This window comes from Podarcis gaigeae (genome assembly GCF_964106915.1).
Source record: "Podarcis gaigeae genome assembly, chromosome: 11".
Classification (NCBI taxonomy): domain Eukaryota; kingdom Metazoa; phylum Chordata; class Lepidosauria; order Squamata; family Lacertidae; genus Podarcis; species Podarcis gaigeae.
This window is the reverse complement of record NC_139687.1, coordinates 566,909-585,538: the sequence shown is the minus strand read 5'-3', so window position 1 is coordinate 585,538 and position 18,630 is coordinate 566,909. Positions and strand designations below refer to the sequence as shown.

Here is an 18,630-nt window from a genome sequence, read left to right as displayed (position 1 = left end):
ATACTCCTCTGAGAGTCAGAAAACTGTTGACTAGGATGTGCTATAATGCATGGAGCTGGGGAAGTGATTCATGAAAACTGGGTGCAGACAGCTTCTTGAAAAAGAGCTCTGTTTGCCGTGAAACGCGCCTTCATCCAATTTGGGGGCGGTCTTCCCTTCATACCACATATCTTTATTTGCCTTTCATACCTGTCTTTTGGTCACAGTCCCATCAACGGGATCCACATATTCAAAGCTGGTTGCTTTTTGCACACTGTAGACATTGCTTCCAACAGCAAATTGTTGATTACTGAAAGATTTGTCAGTGATCAAAGCCTCCAGGTCTCTCATTATGAAATATGCTGTCCTGGGATCCAGAGCTTCATAATCAAATCTTGAATTGAAGGAATTAAAAGAATAGCAAAAACATGTGGCATGGCAACATATTAAAAACCTGTGTCTCCATGGCAAGTGTCAGTCTACACCAAATGCTTAATACTAACAGCAAACTCACCCTTCAAGTGTGATTATAGAGAAAATAGCAGCATTCATGCACAAGAGGAAGGTTTGTAGAAGTGCGGAATTGTTAAAGAAAAAAGGGGAGAGGAGCTGGGAGGCATGCTCAGTTGGCATGAAATGCTGACGTGTGCTTGCCCTGCACCTAGGGAGCCTGCATCTGAGCGGTTTCCCGCTTGTCCCGTGCTTTCTAGGCAGGATCCAAACAGTTTTGCCTTTCCCCTGGAAATTTAGTGCTAAATCAGAACCAAAAGGCCCTCTGCGGAAAACCCCACTGCCATTGGTTTTGATTCAGCACTAATGCACAAGTTTCCGTGGGGGAAGTGGCAGGGCAAACAGAAGTGTGGATAAGCCCTCACTGTGGAAAGGGGGAAATGAAAAACAGGGGTTGCATGGAGGGGGAAAGAGGGGACTCAGATAGGGTGTGGCTGGCTGGCATCCTGACCAGGAGAACTACACACTGCAGCATTTTGTTGCAGGTCCTACTTGTAAGGTTTAATGGAGAATAAGTTGACAGGAAAAATGAAACCAATGTTCTACAAATCTATGAAAATGCATAAAGAAAGTTGCTAAGGCATAAGGTCACTTCTTGACACACAAGCCTTGAGGAGGCTCTTTGCCACCTCCCAAACTCTGCCCAGCACTAGAGCCTCCAAGCCTCTGAGCAAGAGGCTAAAGACAGACCTCTGGCTCTAGAGCCTTGGGTTTATTCATTGTAGTTTCACAGCTGGGCCCACCCACTCAGTGTGCCTTCACACTTTCCATAAATTTCCACAGGGAGGTTGAAAGCACCATGCTTTCATCCACATTAACCAAGTACAGTTTGGACAAATGACTTTATTCCTTGTTTTACATGTTAATTTCTGGCATAATCTCATTGGCTGGAAAATTATATCTGAAATGGAGACAATTTTAACTTCCTTGTATGACTGGGGACAGCAAGTTATCAGCTTATTAGAGTTATGGGGGGGTGTATTAGAGGGATACCTAAGCGACCTCGGAGGGCAAAATATTATCAGGAGCTGATGGTGGTTCTGGTGCTGGCCACAATCTCTTTACACAATAAGTGCCTAAAGAGTTCTACAATTTTTGCTAACGACTGCAAGTACCATATTTTTCGCCCTATAGGATGCACCAGCCCATAGGATGCACCTAATTTTGGGGGGGGGAACAAAGGGGGGGAATTATTTCCCCCCCAGGCACGGGGCTGGGGCGGGGGAAGCCCGAACTTCCCCTGACCCCAGAACATGCAGCTCTCCGGAAGCCGTGGGAGCCCAGGCCAGGCTCCCACGGCTTGCGGAGAGCTGAGCGAAGCTACGCCTGGGCGCGCTGTGCCTCCCGCTGTCCCCCAAGCTTGTGGGGCTGGCGGCAGGGAGAGGCGGGCTTCAGCAGGTCGGGAGACAGCAGGAAAGGCACGCTGCGCCTCCCCGCTGTCCCCCGAGCTTGTGGGGCTGGTGGTGGGGCTCTCCTGAAGCCTGGAGAGCAAGAGGGGTCGGTGCACACCAAAGCCTGCATTCGCTCCATAGGACGCACACACATTTCCCCTTCATTTTTGGAGGGGGAAAAGTGTGTCCTATAGGGCGAAAAATACGGTAACTCTTTTGTTCTGCCACAGCTCCTATAATTAGAATTATGGAAGCATTTCTTAAACATTGCTTTCCCAAAGGCACAAGATGACTTATTAATAAAATTTCTAGTTTTATAAACATACCATTCACATTAAAACAGTTTGTTTGGCCTTGCTTTTTTTGAAGGCATTGTTACCCTATCCATTTCCAAAAAAGATTCTAAACCAAACTCCATGCCTTGGCTGTAATCTACAAAAGAATTCATGCTGAATCCATGCCTGCCTGCAGGAGTTTTACAATGGCCCCACTTTCTCCTTACCAAAACACAAATCAGCACTGCATATATTTGTAGTAGATTTAAGTTGTGGGTTGTAGTTTGACAATAATCACCTCTACATATGAATGATTACTTTTATAATTTATAATTTGTTAAGAGTATACAGTCCTACAGGCACTGTACTCTCTACAAACACACACACAAAATTCATTGCATTATGCAACTGACTCTTCTATAGATCAGCCATTCTCACCTACAGTAGTAGTGGCGGCCAAATTTTGCCCAGTGCTCTCGGACAATCTCTTCCACACTCTGTTTTCGAGCTGCTATGATTGACAGCCAAATTAGGACAGCCCAAAGTCCATCCTTCTCTCGAATGTGGTCAGATCCTAAGAGAAAAATATTAAAAAAAATACACTGCATGTTAAAATATAATGCTGAAGATGGAAAACAAAGGTTCTGGTGTATAGTAGCTGTTAATTCACTTTATAAGGGGGATTAGAGTCTTGGCTCTGTTCCCTGGAAAAGATCTATACTATTGTTAAGTAAAAAGGGCCGGGTGGTGCTGTGGGTTAAACCACAGAGCCTAGGACTTGCCGATCAGAAGGTCGGCGGTTCGAATCCCCACGATGGGGTGAGCTCCCGTTGCTCGGTCCCTGCTCCTGCCAACCTAGCAGTTCGAAAGCATGTCAAAGTGCAAGTAGATAACTTCCCTCCGGCGGGAAGGTAAACGGCGTTTCCGTGTGCTGCTCTGGTTCGCCAGAAGCGGCTTAGTCATGCTCCCTCAGCCAGTAAAGCGAGATGAGCACCGCAACCCCAGAGTCGGTCACGACTGGACCCAATGGTCAGGGGTCCCTTTACCCTTCACCTATTGTTAAGTATAATACCTTAGGCCAAGAAGTTAAATCAAAATGGCACATCTGTACAGCCTCTGTTATTTTCCAGTTGTGTTCCTATTGTTCAGGTCATTTTTGTTTTTTTAAAAAACAACCCAACTTGATCCAAAGTTGTTTGATAAGAAGGCAACAACCTTTTAGGATGGATTCAGAAACATCAAACAGAGGGTACAAATTAATAGATATGTTTATCACTGTGTTCTAGAAAACTTGCTCACTATTTTGTGACATTTTGGTTGATCCTAATAAATGTACAGTATTGCCTGACTGTGGAATTAAGAATTACTGTTAGGTAAGAATTGCTGTTACTGTTAGGTAAGAATTACTGTTCTTAATTACTGGAATTAAGAATTACTGTTAGGTAAGAATTACTGTAGGGACACGGGTGGCGCTGTGGGTAAAACCTCAGCGCCTAGGACTTGCCGATCGCATGGTCGGCGGTTCGAATCCCCGTGGCGGGGTGCGCTCCAGTCGTTCAGTCCCAGCGCCTGCCAACCTAGCAGTTCGAAAGCACCCCCGGGTGCAAGTAGATAAATAGGGACCGCTTTCTAGCGGGAAGGTAAACCGTGTTTCCGTGTGCTGCGCTGGCTTGCCAGATGCAGCTTGTCACGCTGGCCACGTGACCCGGAAGTGTCTTCGGACAGCGCTGGCCCCCGGCCTCTTAAGTGAGATGGGCGCACAACCCTAGAGTCGGACACGACTGGCCCGTGTGGGCAGGGGTACCTTTACCTTTACCTTTAAGAATTACTGTTAGGTAACAGAGGTCTTGTTTCAGAAAAAGCTTTGATGTATTTGTAATCCACCCAGATGGAGGAAAATTCTGTTCATGGTAGTCAAATTCCTCAAAACACAAGAGTGCATGAAAAATTAACATATAATATGCAAAGATCTCACACAATTGGAAATGAAGGAACAATGCAGAGAATTCGCATTTGTTATGAAAAATCAGAATGCAAACACTAAGTTCTTGAACTGATAATTCTTTTTTCTATACTTCTGTGCAATGTCATTTATTCCTGAGGTTTCTGCTGCTGCTTTCATGCTCATAATCTACTGTTCTGTCTTTCATCACTTTTTGCATCATCCTGTATCATCTCTATTTCTCTGTTGTATATCTTACCAATGTCTTATGTTGAATGTATCAAAGGCAAAACGCTGGATTTCCCACCAAAATTCTCCGGTCCTCCCCTTTCTTTCACAGTTGAAGCAGCTTCCTCTGTGCCATTCAGAGGTGTTTACAACTCTTTGATTCCTTCCACTGCCAGATGAATAATGCCTCTTCAGTATCAAAATGGCAGCAACTTTCTGTTTTGGGGGATGACAATTTGTGTGGCAATGTCTGATGCCCTGACCCCTATTTAGTGGCTCTTGAGAATACCTGAGTGTGTCCCTGATCTAGAGTACTGTGTTAGCCTGCCATAGATACCTCCCTTTTCAACCAGACTCCTTCTCATGCCTTCCTCTTGGCCCCCAGGCTCGGCATCCCTCCTCTCACATGCCTGGAGAAATCCTCAATTATGAGTTGCTGGGTTATTCAAAATATATCACTAGTTTATAAGAAGCATGGCTCCATTTCTCTCTCCTTATTTAGGACTTCTTCATATTCAATTTACTGCACAAGGACCTGTCTGCTGTTTGCATAAGCTTGGAGATGAAGTAAAAAAATATTCCAGTTGCTGCCGAGGATTAGCTCAAACATATAAATCATGTGCACAGCTTTCTTAACAGTGATTAACAGTTTGCTGATGAAACTTTGGGCAGTGATGGCTGTTGCTGCACCTTCTTTTTCAAAGCCCAAGTCATTGCTCGTAATGTCCACGACTTACTAAATTCATCTGACAAACTCCGTTCTGCTGCTACAAAAAAAGAATAAGTTCCAATAGCATGGGTTGACCTCCAAGATCTGCTGCCAGAAAGCAAGCCTGAGAACACAGCCAAGTGGCACATCCTCCCCACCCAAAAAAACCCCAGTTGTCCTTTTACAGCAGAAAGGGTACTTTCATTTACCAGGCTGAAGTCTCCTTTTTATTATAAATCTAGGCTTTACATTTCTGAAAGTTTACAGTTTACATGTTATTACTAAGGAAAACAAGCTGACATTGTTGTTTGGATACAGCTTTACAGGACATTTAATCATGTTGTTGTTGTTTAGTCGTGTCCGACTCTTCGTGACCCTATGGACCAGAGCATGCCAGGCACTCCTGTCTTCCACTGCCTCCCGCAATTTGGTCAAACTCATGCTGGTAGCTTCGAGAACACTGTCCAACCATCTTGTCCTCTGTCGTCCCCCTCTCCTTGTGCCCTCCATCATTCCCAACATCAGGGTCTTTTCCAAGGAGTCTTCTCTTCTCATGAGGTGGCCAAAGTATTGGAGCTTCAGCTTCAGGATCTGTCCTTCCAGTGAGCACTCAGGGCTGATTTCCTTCAGAATGGATAGGTTTGATCTTCTTGCAGTCCACGGGACTCTCAAGAGTCTCCTCCAGCACCATAATTCAAAAGCATCAATTCTTCAGCGATCAGCCTTCTTAATGGTCCAGCTCTCACTTCCATACATCACTACTGGGAAAACCATAGCTTTTACTATACGGACCTTTGTTGGCAAGGTGATGTCTCTACTTTTTAAGATGCTGTCTAGGTTTGTCATTGCTTTTCTCCCAAGAAGGAGGCGTCTTTTAATTTCATGACTGCTGTCACCATCTGCAGTGATCATGGAGCCCAAGAAAGTAAAATCTCTCACTGCCTCCATTTCTTCCCCTTCTATTTGCCAGGAGGTGATGGGCCCAGTGGCCTTGATCTTCGTTTTTTTGATGTTGAGCTTCAGACCATATTTTGCGCTCTCCTCTTTCACCCTCATTAAAAGGTTCTTTAATTCCTCCTCACTTTCTGCCATCAAGGTTGTGTCATTTGCATATCTAGGGTTGTTGACATTTCTTCCGACAATCTTAATTCCAGCTTGGGATTCATCCAGCCCAGCCTTTTGCATGATGAATTCTGCATATAAGTTAAATAAGCAGGGAGACAAAATACAACCTTGTCGTACTCCTTTCCCAATTTTGAACCAATCAGTTGTTCCATATCCAGTTCTAACTCTAGCTTCTTGTCCCACACAGAGATTTCTCAGGAGAAAGGTGAGGTGATCAGGCACTCCCATTTCTTTAAGAACTTGCCATAGTTTGCTGTGGTCGACACAGTCAAAGGCTTTTGCATAATCAATGAAGCAAAAGTAGATGTCTTTCTGGAACTCTCTAGCTTTCTCCATAATCCAGCGCATGTTTGCAATTTGGACTCTGGTTCCTCTGCCTCTTCTAAATCCAGCTTGCACTTCTGGGAGTTCTCAGTCCACATACTGCTTGAGCCTACCTTGTAGAATTTTAAGCATAACCTTGCTAGCGTGTGAAATGAGTGCAATAGTGCGGTAGTTGGAGCATTCTTTGGCACTGCCCTTCTTTGGGATTGGGATGTAGACTGATCTTCTCCAATCCTCTGGCCACAGCTGAGTTTTCCAAACTTGCTGGCATATTGAGTGTAGCACCTTAACAGCATCATCTTTTAAAATTTTAAATAGTTCAGCTGGAATACCATCACTTCCACTGGCCTTGTTATTAGCAGTGCTTTCTAAGGCCTATTTGACTTCACTCTCCAGGATGTCTAGCTTCTCTGAGTTATTCAAGCCCCTTCGCCACGGCAAGGCAGTGATCCATGAAGGGGACATTTAATTATAGAGAAAGGCAAATCACTTTTGGGGCAATTAGAAAGTTTAGACCAGCATGGCATGAAACTGCCACAGTCTGCCTCTATTGTCCAATGTGGGTAAAGAATTTATTACTGATATTTGGATCAGTTGCCAAATATAAGGAAATGTTGGGGAAACCAGATGCTAACATAGAAGAGAAAAAGCTCATATTGCTACAACAAGTAATCATGGGAGGGGAAAGCCCCACCTTAAATTTATACATTACTGCTCATCTCAATCTCTAAAGTGTTCTTTATATAACCTAGCATATGTTTACAGTTCAGTACACATACTTATATGTAAACTACTTGGATATTTTTAATTAAGTGCTAATATAAAATTTTACTAACTAAATAACTATTGACAGCTACTTAAAAATAACAAAAGCTGTCCTCTCCTATTGCAATAAGAAAAGCTTCTACACAGCTTGTGTTTCCTGTGGTAAAGGTAAAGGACCCCTGACCGTTAGGTCCAGTAGCAGACGACTCTGGGGTTGCACGCTCATCTCGCTCTATAGGCCGAGGGAGTCAGCGTTTGTCTGTAGACAGCTTCCAGGTCATGTGGCCAGCATGACTAAGCCGCTTCTGGTGAAACAGAGCAGCACACGAAAACGCCGTTTACCTTCCCGCCGGAGTATTTATCTACTAGCACTTTGATGTGCTTACCACGTTTCCTGTGGTAGCTGAGGTTTACTTTCTCTGGTGTGATGAGAGAGAACAAACCTTACAACCTCCCTGAGATGTAAACACACAGACAGATGGAAAGCCCTTCTTTCTTATTGGCTTGACTACGAAGCAACCCACTCAATATGGGGAAATACTCTCAAATACAGAACTGAGAATGCAGAATCAGCAGGGGCCAACCCCGAGACACAGGGTGATATTAAACATTAGTCATACTCTGAGTAAACCCAATGAAATCAATTGAGTTAAAATTTTAGTGGGTCGACTCTTTACTTGGCTATCACCCAAGGATTCCAAGCAGAAACATAGTTAAAACATGTTAAGCATATTATACACTACAATACCATCAGTTTGAGACTTTGACTTTCATCTTGCTACTGTGACTAATGCAAAGCCAAATACTATCATAAGAATATATGTAAAGGCTTCAACCCAGCAGTCTTATGAATGCAGCAGCCTTATGAACAGGTCTCATCTGAACTAAAAAAATATTTTCTGGAAACAAACAACAAAACATACACACTGATTTTACGGAAGTGTGGGCATGCTTAATAAGGGAGGAAATGGGTGCTTTTAAATTCATATGTAATTTTTTTTTTTCATTGCATGTTAATGCTGGTAAACAAAGCATTAAAAAATAAATGACTGAAAGACCAAGGCTAGATTTCAGGCATTTTTGGTGTTATAGGATGGGAATGGCAAGCTGGTTACCCATAACAGTTAGCGAGAAGCATATCAGTGAATTTATATGGGCTATCTCTTTCAGTTTGTACTTCTGAAAATATCTAAAAGCTTGAGTTTTTCAAGGGCATTTGACAGATTCCTGATCAATTACGCAATAGAATGGATTTTTTTTTCAGATTATGGACTAATGTAAGCCTTCACAATTTTTAGCCACAAAGATGAAGTAGCCCATTTACTATGTATTTTTTCCAATACAGGCAGGAAACTACAAAGTTTAAATGAGACCCTAGAGGACCCTAGAGGGAACGCAGTGGATGTAGCCTACCTTGATTTCAGCAAGGCATTTGACAAGGTGCCCCATGATATTCTTGTAAAGAAGCTGGTAAAATGCGGTCTTGACTATGCTACCACTCAGTGGATTTGTAACTGGCTGACTGACCGAACCCAAAGGGTGCTCATCAATGGTTCCTCTTCATCCTGGAGAAGAGTGACTAGTGGGGTGCCACAGGGTTCTGTCTTGGGCCTGGTCTTATTCAACATCTTTATCAATGACTTGGATGATGGACTCAAGGGCATCCTGATCAAATTTGCAGATGACACCAAACTGGGAGGGGTGGCTAACACCCCAGAGGACAGAATCACACTTCAAAACAACCTTGACAGATTATAGAACTGGGCCAAAACAAACAAGATGAATTTTAAAAGGGAGAAATGTAAAGTATTGCACTTGGGCAAAAAAAATGAGAGGCACAAATACAAGATGGGTGACACCTGGCTTGAGAGCAGTACATGTGAAAAGAATCTAGGAGTCTTGGTTGACCACAAACTTGACGTGAGCCAATAGTGTGATGCGGCAGCTAAAAAAGCCAATGCAATTCTGGGCTGCATCAATAGGAGTATAGCATCTAGATCAAGGGAAGTAATAGTGCCCCTGTAATATATAAAATATATAATATATAAAAGGATGTCACATGGAGGAGGGAGAAAGGTTGTTTTCTGCTGCTCCAGAGAAGCGGACACGGAGCAATGGATCCAAACTACAAGAAAGAAGATTCCACCTAAACATTAGGAAGAACTTCCTGACAGTAAGAGCTGCTCGACAGTGGAATTTGCTGCCAAGGAGTGTGGTGGAGTCTCCTTCTTTGGAGGTCTTCAGGCAGAGGCTTGACAACCATATGTCAGGAGTGCTCTGATGGTGTTTCCTGCTTGGCAGGGGGTTGGACTCGATGGCCCTTGTGGTCTCTTCCAACTCTATGATTCTATGATTCTAGGACCACCACAGGTGGTTGCTAAGAAGCATTTGGTTTGGTTGTCACAATGCAGGTTTAGATTAAAATGTACAATCCTCAATAAACCATAATGGAATTACATTTGATAGTTTTGCTTCACAGAACATATGTTGTCTCACCAGTGCCAAAGCTTTCTTCTCCACAAAGCGAGCATCGACCAGAATCCATCAAATTTGAGAAGAACCTCCAGCCTGCTGGTGTTTCATACACGGGGACTTTCATTGATTTTGCCACCCTAAAAAGACATCAGATAACACCACATCATCATGATGGTCCAGTGGTTTGCATGCATAGATGCCAACTTATTCTATCAAGGTGAGGTGTTTGATCTACTCCCACATACCATGCCCTATTATGGATTATAGTTTTGTTAGCAAATCCCAGACTAAGGTTGAAATCTGATGTATGTGAACTTACATGGAAGTAATACCCATTGTACTCAGTGGGAAATTTTGACACATGTGCATGATTTATAATACTCAAATCAACAACTACATTCTACATTCTGGCAGCCATAAACGGTCATACAAAATCACAACATTCAGATTTTAGAATCACATATTTTATTTTCAGCTACTGACATCAAAGGTATTTAAACTCATCTGCAGAACCTAATGTGTAGCTTTAAATCTATTATTATAAATTATTCCATTTACTTTGGCCATTTTATGTTTCCATTATCATAAACTAAAATTCTAAGTTAAGAATGGCATTATTGAGAATTCAGCACTCTTTATCCAAAGAGTCTACTGAATGGGATAGAGTTGTGTTTGCACTACAGATAGCAGGCAAAATCCACTGACATAAAAGCAAATGATTACTATTTGGCACTTCTAAAGGACACCAGGTAAAAATATTGAAGCTACTGAATGAAGGAATAATATGACATGAGAAATTTAAAATCAAGTTACATAAAAAAGACATATGGAGGAGATAAAACACTGAACATTTGAACACGGAGGTACAGTATATGTTACGATTAGGAAGACAAGTCCTTCTTCAAAGCTATTGGTACAGAAAATGGTGACTATGTGGGATACAGGCAAATCTGTCCAACTGTGGTTTACGAAGCCATGGTTCAGCACTGTGGGTGCTCCTCAGTCCTCCAGTGACATGCTGGATTCAGCACAAAGATCCTTGCTTGTATTAAGTGAGTATTCCCTGCTGTGTCCGAATCAGGGAACTCTGCCAGACCTAAGAATGTACTATGAAGCCGCCTGTCTCACTTGGTTAAAGGAAAGGTGCACACTCAAAAATCCAGAACTGTTGGACCTGGAGGGGTACAAAAACAGGTTTGGCTGGCATGCATACCTGGGCTACGGAAAGGTTAAAGTTCATAAGAATTTTTTGAATCAAGTCATCAGGAATTCCCTCTACATCGTTTGGGAAAAATATAAGGACCTTCTCGAGCCTAAGGTGCCATGATGGATCTCCCCAACTGAAGCTCTTGCCATTAAAAGGAAAAACACAAACAGAAATTGGCCTGTCTATAAATCATTATTAATAGAGGAAGAGAACCAGTTTAAATTAATAAATTTCAAAGAGTTAAGAGATCAAGGCTCAGACTGGTTCCAATATTATCAATTATTTGAAACCTTCAAATGTGATAAAAAAGAGGATTTTTGACGGAGACTTCCAGATTTGAATCAGATCTAGTAAATTCTAAAACTAAAACCCTCTCCAAAACATACTGACTCAAAAATTTGTCGAAAAAGCAAAAAAGACCTTGATGGATTATTTTGAAATAAACAGTCAAGGGCAAACAAAGTTACAGATGGTCTGGGATGCAAGTAAGGCTGTAATGAAAGGACTCTTTATACAACAAAACTCATTTAAAAGGAAACTGAGAGAGAAAAAAGAAAAAAAGAAATATTAGAGGAAATTATGAAAAAGGAGAAACAGCTGCTAAATAAGGCAAATAAAGAGGCAGTAAAACAGTCAATCAAAACATTACAAACCCAATATTCAATTATTATAAACGAGGAAATTAGCTGGAAAATAAAAGGAGTAAAACAAAAATATTTTGAGCACACAAATAAATTGGGGAAATTGATAGACTGGCAGTTGAAAAAAGTGATCAAAGGAACTCCATAAATAAAATTAACATAAATGGCAGAATTACAGACAAGCTGAAATAAGAGAAGGGTTTGTTAAATATTTTTCTGAGCTGTATAGACAAGGGAAAGGAAAAAACATTTAAGATAGAAGAGTACATCAGAAGTAGCAATATGTCATATTTAAAAGAAGAACAAAGGAACATTCTTAATTTCCAGATAACAATGCAATAATTACTTGAGGCAATAAAAAGCTCTAAAAATGGCAAGTCTCCAGGCCCGGATGGTTTTACGGCAAAATATTACAAGAAATTAAATGAACAATTAGCGAACCCACTGAAAGATGTTATGAATGAAATACTGAACACAGGCGAAATCTCAGAAACATGGAAACAGGCCTATATAACAGTAATTCCAAAACAAGACACAGATTTGCTGCAAATTAAAAATTATAGGCCTATCTCCTTGTTAAATAATGATTACAAATTGTTTGCAAATATTCTAGCTAATAGATTAAAAAAAAACATTAAATCAATATATACATCAAGATCAAGCCGGGTTTTTACCAGGAAGACAAATGAAGGATAATATAAGGAATATTTTGAATATAATAGAATATTTGGAGGCTAAAAATGAAAAGAAAGTGGCAATGATGTTTATAGATGCTGAAAAAGCCTTTGATAATGTTTCTTGGAAGTTCTGACAAAGCCGTTAGAACAAATCAGAAGTGGTTCTAAGTTTTTAAAAGGAATAACAGCAATCTATTCAGAACAAAAAGCCAAACTAATTATAAATCTGGTGTTAACGGATGATTGTAAGATCCAAAAAGGAACGAGACAAGGATGCCCATTATCACCATTATTGTTTATCCTGGCCCTGGAAGTACATAAGAGCAGATAAAGAGATCACAGGTGTAAAAAAACTGGGAAAAGTGAATTCAAGTTAAAAGCATATGTAGATGACCTAGTGATAACAGTGGAAGAACCTAAAACTTCACTCCCTAAAGTAATAGAAAAAATTTGGGGAAGTGGCAGAATTTAAGCTAAATAGGAATAAAACTAAATTATTAGTTAAAAACATGAAGGAAAGACAGAGGCGGGTTTGCCCTCCCAGGCCTTAAATTGTATTATGAATCTGCTTGTTTGGTATGGATCAGGGACTGGATGAGATTGGATAAGCAAGAGGCATTAGAACTAGAAGGACATGACAACAGATTCTGCTGGCACGCATACTTATGGTACGAGAAAGGGAAGGTTCATAGAAGTTTTCACAACCAAATAATTAGGAAATCACTAATGAGAGTATAGGAGAGATACAAAGACTTATTGGAACAAAAGACCCCGTGGTGGCTTTCACCACATGAAGCATTACTGCTCAAACCACTTGGAAAGAAAGGAAAATGGCTCACATATGTTGATTTATTAAAGGACCATGATGGAAAATGGAAATTAAGAGATTATGATGAGATTAAAGGCCATTTTCAGAGTTGGTTGCATTATCGACAACTATATGAAGCACATAAAGACGATAGCAAGAAAGGATTCAGTTATATAAGATCTAGGTTTCAAACGGACGTGATTGAAGGGAAATTACTGAAGGCCGCATACAGCATACTAATGGGAGACAAAAGGTGAAGAGGTAAAATCAGTTATGATTAAATGGGCACAAGATGTAGGTCACAACATTATGATGGAAGATTGGGAAAAATTATGGAAAACTGATTTAAAATTTACAGATTGTTCCTTATTGAAAGAGAATTACATGAAGATGATGTATAGATGGTGCACAACACCAGTGCAGTTAGGGAAAATGTACAGAACTCGTTCAAATATATGTTGGAAGTGTAAGGAAAAGGAAGGGACATTTTAGCATATGTGGTGGGATTAATGTAATTAAAATTAAAAAATATGTAATGTAATTTTTAAAATTGGGAAATGATATACAATGAATTGAAGAAAATGTTCCATTTAACATTTGTTAAAAAACCCGAAGCATTTTTGTTGGGGATTGTAGGGAAAGACCTGCCAAAAAAGCTGAAAAACATCTTCATGTATGTGACAATGGCTGCGAGAGTTCTGGTAGCACAAGGATGGAAGAAGAAGAAGAAGAGTTTGGATTTGATACCCCGCTTTATCACTCCCCTTCAGCAGTCTCAAAGTGGCTCACATTCTCCTTTCCCTTCCTCCCCCACAACAAACACTCTGTGAGGTGAGTGGGGCTGAGAGACTTCAGAGAAGTGTGACTGGCCCAAGGTCACCCAGCAGCTGCAGGTGGAGGAGCGGAGACGCGAACCCGGTTCCCCAGATTACGTGACTACCGCTCTTAACCACTGCTCGATACCACGCACCAGAACATAACACGCACATAGTTTTTAGAGGAAGAAAACAAGAAAAAAAATATTCTAAACGAAATAGTGGATATATGATTTTTGTGGTTCATGCTGTGGCCACAGGCATGTGATCTGACAGTGAGTTTGGAGTAGCCCAATGCAAAAATCCTGAGGATCCATGTGGATCCATGCTTTGCAATCACGGAGGAGGGAAGGAAGGGGAACCATGGATCCTCTGCTCACGACTGCAGCAGATCCCCCCCGCCACCCGCAGGCATTCGCTCCATAACACGCACAGACATTTCCCCTTACTTTCTAGGAGGAAAAAAGTGAGTGTTATGGTGCAAAAAATACGGTATCTAAAGACGCAACAAAGTGAACTGGACTCCTTCGCAGGTTTTGAATAAACATTCACAAACTGTTTATTGATAATATTCAGCTAAATACTTTGAGGATCTATACAACTTTGTAACATGCAGGAAACAGCAGTCCAAAGGGGGAGGGGGAGGGAGGAAAAATGGGGGGGGGGGACAAGGATGATATGTTTTTGGATAATATGTCTTGTTTTAATTTTGAATAAAAAAACTTTTAAAAAACCCCAAAAAACAAAACATACCGACTCCTCCTTGATTGGGAAGTCAAGGAGGAGGAAGTTAAGTCCACAATGATCACATGGGCCCAAGACTTTGGTTACAAAATAGAGATGAGCCAATAGGAACACCTATGGAAAGTAAATTGGAACTTTATGGCATGCTATACGTTAAGGGAAAACCTTCAAATGATGTTATACTGCTGATATTTAACCCCTTCTAAACTCTCCACGGGACGCAGGTGGCGCTGTGGGTTAAAGCCTCAGCGCCTAGGACTTGCCGATCGAAAGGTCGGCGGTTCGAATCCCTGCGGCGGGGTGCGCTCCCGTTGCTCGGTCCCAGCGCCTGCCAACCTAGCAGTTCGAAAGCACCTCCGGGTGCAAGTAGATAAATAGGGACCGCTTACCAGCGGGAAGGTAAACGGCGTTTCCGTGTGCGGCTCTGGCTCGCCAGAGCAGCGATGTCACGCTGGCCACGTGACCCGGAAGTGTCTCCGGACAGCGCTGGCCCCTGGCCTCTTGAGTGAGATGGGCGCACAACCCCAGAGTCTGTCAAGACTGGCCCGTACGGGCAGGGGTACCTTTACCTTTACCTTTAAACTCTCCAAAATGTACAAAAGTGTCCCTAACACAAGTTAGAGATGCGGAGAATCAGGTAGAACCACGCTACATATGTGGTCTGTTTGTAAAATCCCCATCAGATCAGAATGGTTACTAAAATTGGTAGAATATGCTAAACTAGATAATCTCTTTGAAAGATTAAAGATAAGCAAAAACAGGAGTTAATCGATAACTGGAAACCTCTAAAGAGTTACTTAAAAAATACGGTAAGTGTTGCAATCTGAACTCGGTAGCAGCTTTTGAATAAGCTCTGTAAATAAAGGTTAAATGGGTTTACACTTATACACACACACACACACACACACACACACTAATATTTTATTATGATTTTGCTGATAAATTTAGGTTTATCAGAGCAAAAAGGTGCTGAGAAGGATAGGAAGTCAAATATATGAAGATATATATTTCTTTATTGGTATTTTTTATTTTGATGAGCTTGATTTACAGACTATGACTTTGATATATGGATGTAACTACGGTAAATAAAGCATAATAATAACAAAAATAAAAAGGAGTCAGGGAACTCTGGCTGAACATAAACTAGAATATTTGCAGTGAAGTCAGAACACAAGAGGAGGAGAGGACGAAAGACGTGAGGAGGCATGCATGGCCCAAGTGCTTATCTACAGCTTCATAAGCCATGGATTATGAAGCCTTAGGCAATCATCCCAATATGGTCACTGGCTTCTCCTTGATCTTCCTGTGCTGAACTGCTTGTGGCAATGATCCAAGCTTTTATTTTGGTTCCGTTTAGATGTTAAATTCCAAAGTTTATGAAACTGAATGTAAATGGGAAAATCTCCATAGAGATTTCCAGGCAAAGGCGGAATCTAAAGGTGAGATTAGGTTTTGTAACTACATCCACTCAAGTTAGGAAGATCATTTAAAAGAAGTCAAAATGTGCTCCGAGAAAAAGAAAGTTACACATTTTCATTGCAACATCCAAATATATCCCAGGAATGATCCAGTCCAAGCTAAGTATGTTTAAAACTTCCCCACTGATTTCATTGGCAAAGAGTTAATCAAGACTCCCATTGAAATAACTTGAGTTTATTTTCTTTTAATTTTCTTCCCATTACACACAATTGTCTGAGTTTTGCAAAATGTGTTACACACCCTGTGATTCAGGAAGTTCTCAAGAGTTAGCCAAGAATTGTAAGTCTCAATATCCTTTTTCTCCCTAAACAAAAGATATATGTAGAGACATTTCCCCCCCCCCCAAATGATTATCTCCAAATCTTATATGTTGTTTTTGCAACATAGCTAGAGCACACAATAGACCAAAATAAATCTTATGTTGATCAAAGAGAGTTGGTTTTAAAAATAATAACTGAGAAAGCATATCTTTCTCAGTTTTGCCTTTCCCATCTTCCAGGTGTCAGCTGCATATTTAAAAAAAAACTTATGTTGACATGGGAGAGGAGAGCCAGAAACCTCTGCAAAATATACGCCAGTACTTCACTGGCACACATTTTACTCTTGGGGCACTTAGGGCTGGAAGGCACCACATGACTGGCTAAGTGATTTGTAGACAGCTATGGAGGTGATGGTACAGGATTCAGAATATCTTGGGCTTGGAGTGAAATAAACAAGCATCAACAACATTGTTCCAGAACATGTCCCTGGTTCACTCAAAACTGATCTAGTTCTTCTATATGTTTGATATTGGCAATGAGCAACCAGACCCGAGCCCACCTGCCCAGTGGCTGGTGCGCCAAGAGCAGGCCAGGGCCAGAGGGAGGCTGCACAAGGAGGAATTTTGGTTTTTATTCAAAACCTCCTCTCTCTCTTTTTGAGGAGGGCCACTGCCGCCACAGCCATCATTGTTATTTTTATTTTTAATCTTAATTCCCTTTCCTTAATTTTAAAAAATATTTCTTAATAACACATTTTTTCCTTCCCCCCCAATTTTTTTACCTTAAGTTTTTCTGTTAAGAATTAAAATGGCGGCGCCCAGAAGAGAGCCCTGAACCAACACAAGGCCACTTCCTGGGATTGCCGCTTCACCCCTGACTTTCTGTTCTTTTTTCTGTTCTTTATTTTTCTCTTTATGTTTGGGGAGCCTTCCCCCCCCCCCCCGTCGCCGCCGCCATCCTATTACTATCACCATCCTCTTTTAAAACAAAACATTTTCTCCTTATTATTGTCATTGCTATTTTCCCATTCCTCACCCTTTTTTCTTTTTTCTTTTTCTCTCCCTCCCCCCTTCTTTGCCTTTTTCTCTTTAAAGGGAATACACCCACCCACACACACACACCCATTATTTCCCCCCTCTCAGAGGGGTTTTCTACATTTTTTTTTATTTTACTTTTTACTTTGAACATTTGAGATAGATAGCTACACACACACACACACACACACACACACACAATTTTCAGGCACCACGGCCTCAACATCTTCACATTTTTCTTTTCCTTTTTCCTTTCTTTTTCCTTTTTGTTTTTTGCTTTCTCTTTCTTTCTTTCCTCTTAAATGTCCTACCCCATCCATCCCCCTCCCTCCTCTCCTTCTCCCAACAAATAATAATAATAGCAATAATAAAAATCACAGACCTACGCACATATATCTCCCCAATCACTTTCAATAGTAACCCCCCCCCCCACACTTTGTGGCCATCTATCTCATACTATAACTTGGACCACCACTGCAATTTTTTTTATCATTACTAATACTATTCTTTCCCTTTTTCTATCCCTCTTTCTTTCTCTCTCCTTTCTCTCGCCTTTATATTTTACTCTAATTTCCCCTCCCTTTTTTGTTTTTTCTCTCTCCTTCTCCTTTTTCTTCCTCTTCCGCTTTCCCTTTTGCCTTTGTTTTGTTTTGTTCTGTTCCTAAACACAACCTTGCCAGTCTTAATTTGTAACTCTCTACTACGAATCCCTAATCCCCTTTCCCACCCTTAACTGGACCCCACTCCCCCCCCCATTGTGCGCATGAGTGTGTAGGTGTGTATGCACAGGGATATCCACAATAACCCCCTCCTCCCTCTGGCCCCACTCCCTCTGTCTCTTGCATCTCTGCCCCTTAACACTTTTATGTCAACTGTTTGTCTGTTGGTCTACTTGACTGTCTGTTTGTCTGCCCCCTGCTTTGCCAACACCGCCGAGGAACCACAGAAACTCCAGAGATGCCCTGAAAACACAGTCCAGATGCTAAAAAATGGCCGCCTAATCCAGACGTTCTGTAAAAGCCACCAGTCAACAACGCCTGTTCAGCTCAGCAACCCAACAACACCCAGGAACCACCACCACCACAACTCCTAATTATAGATAGATAGTTTATTACGGCCATAGGCCCATATTCAATACATCATACAGCAAAACAGGTATAACAAAATAAAATTAATAAATTAAAATACGTTTAAATCAAGTACATCTCAAACCGTGAATTTCTAAATTCCATTAAAATAAGA

General features: G+C 41.3%; 1 protein-coding gene across 2 annotated transcripts in view; it reads right to left on the bottom strand.

Annotated features, from left to right (window-relative positions):
• PGM5 (phosphoglucomutase 5) overlaps positions 1–18,630 on the bottom strand; it is a 118,816-nt gene that overhangs the window by 26,471 nt on the left and 73,715 nt on the right. For both annotated transcript variants that reach the window (XM_083702042.1, XM_083702043.1), the window contains exons 7-9: positions 9,745–9,860; positions 2,594–2,729; positions 190–373 (exon numbers count right to left, since the gene is read on the bottom strand). In XM_083702042.1, the coding sequence (XP_083558168.1) occupies positions 190–373; positions 2,594–2,729; positions 9,745–9,860 (436 nt within the window). The remainder of the gene's footprint in view (positions 1–189; positions 374–2,593; positions 2,730–9,744; positions 9,861–18,630) is intronic.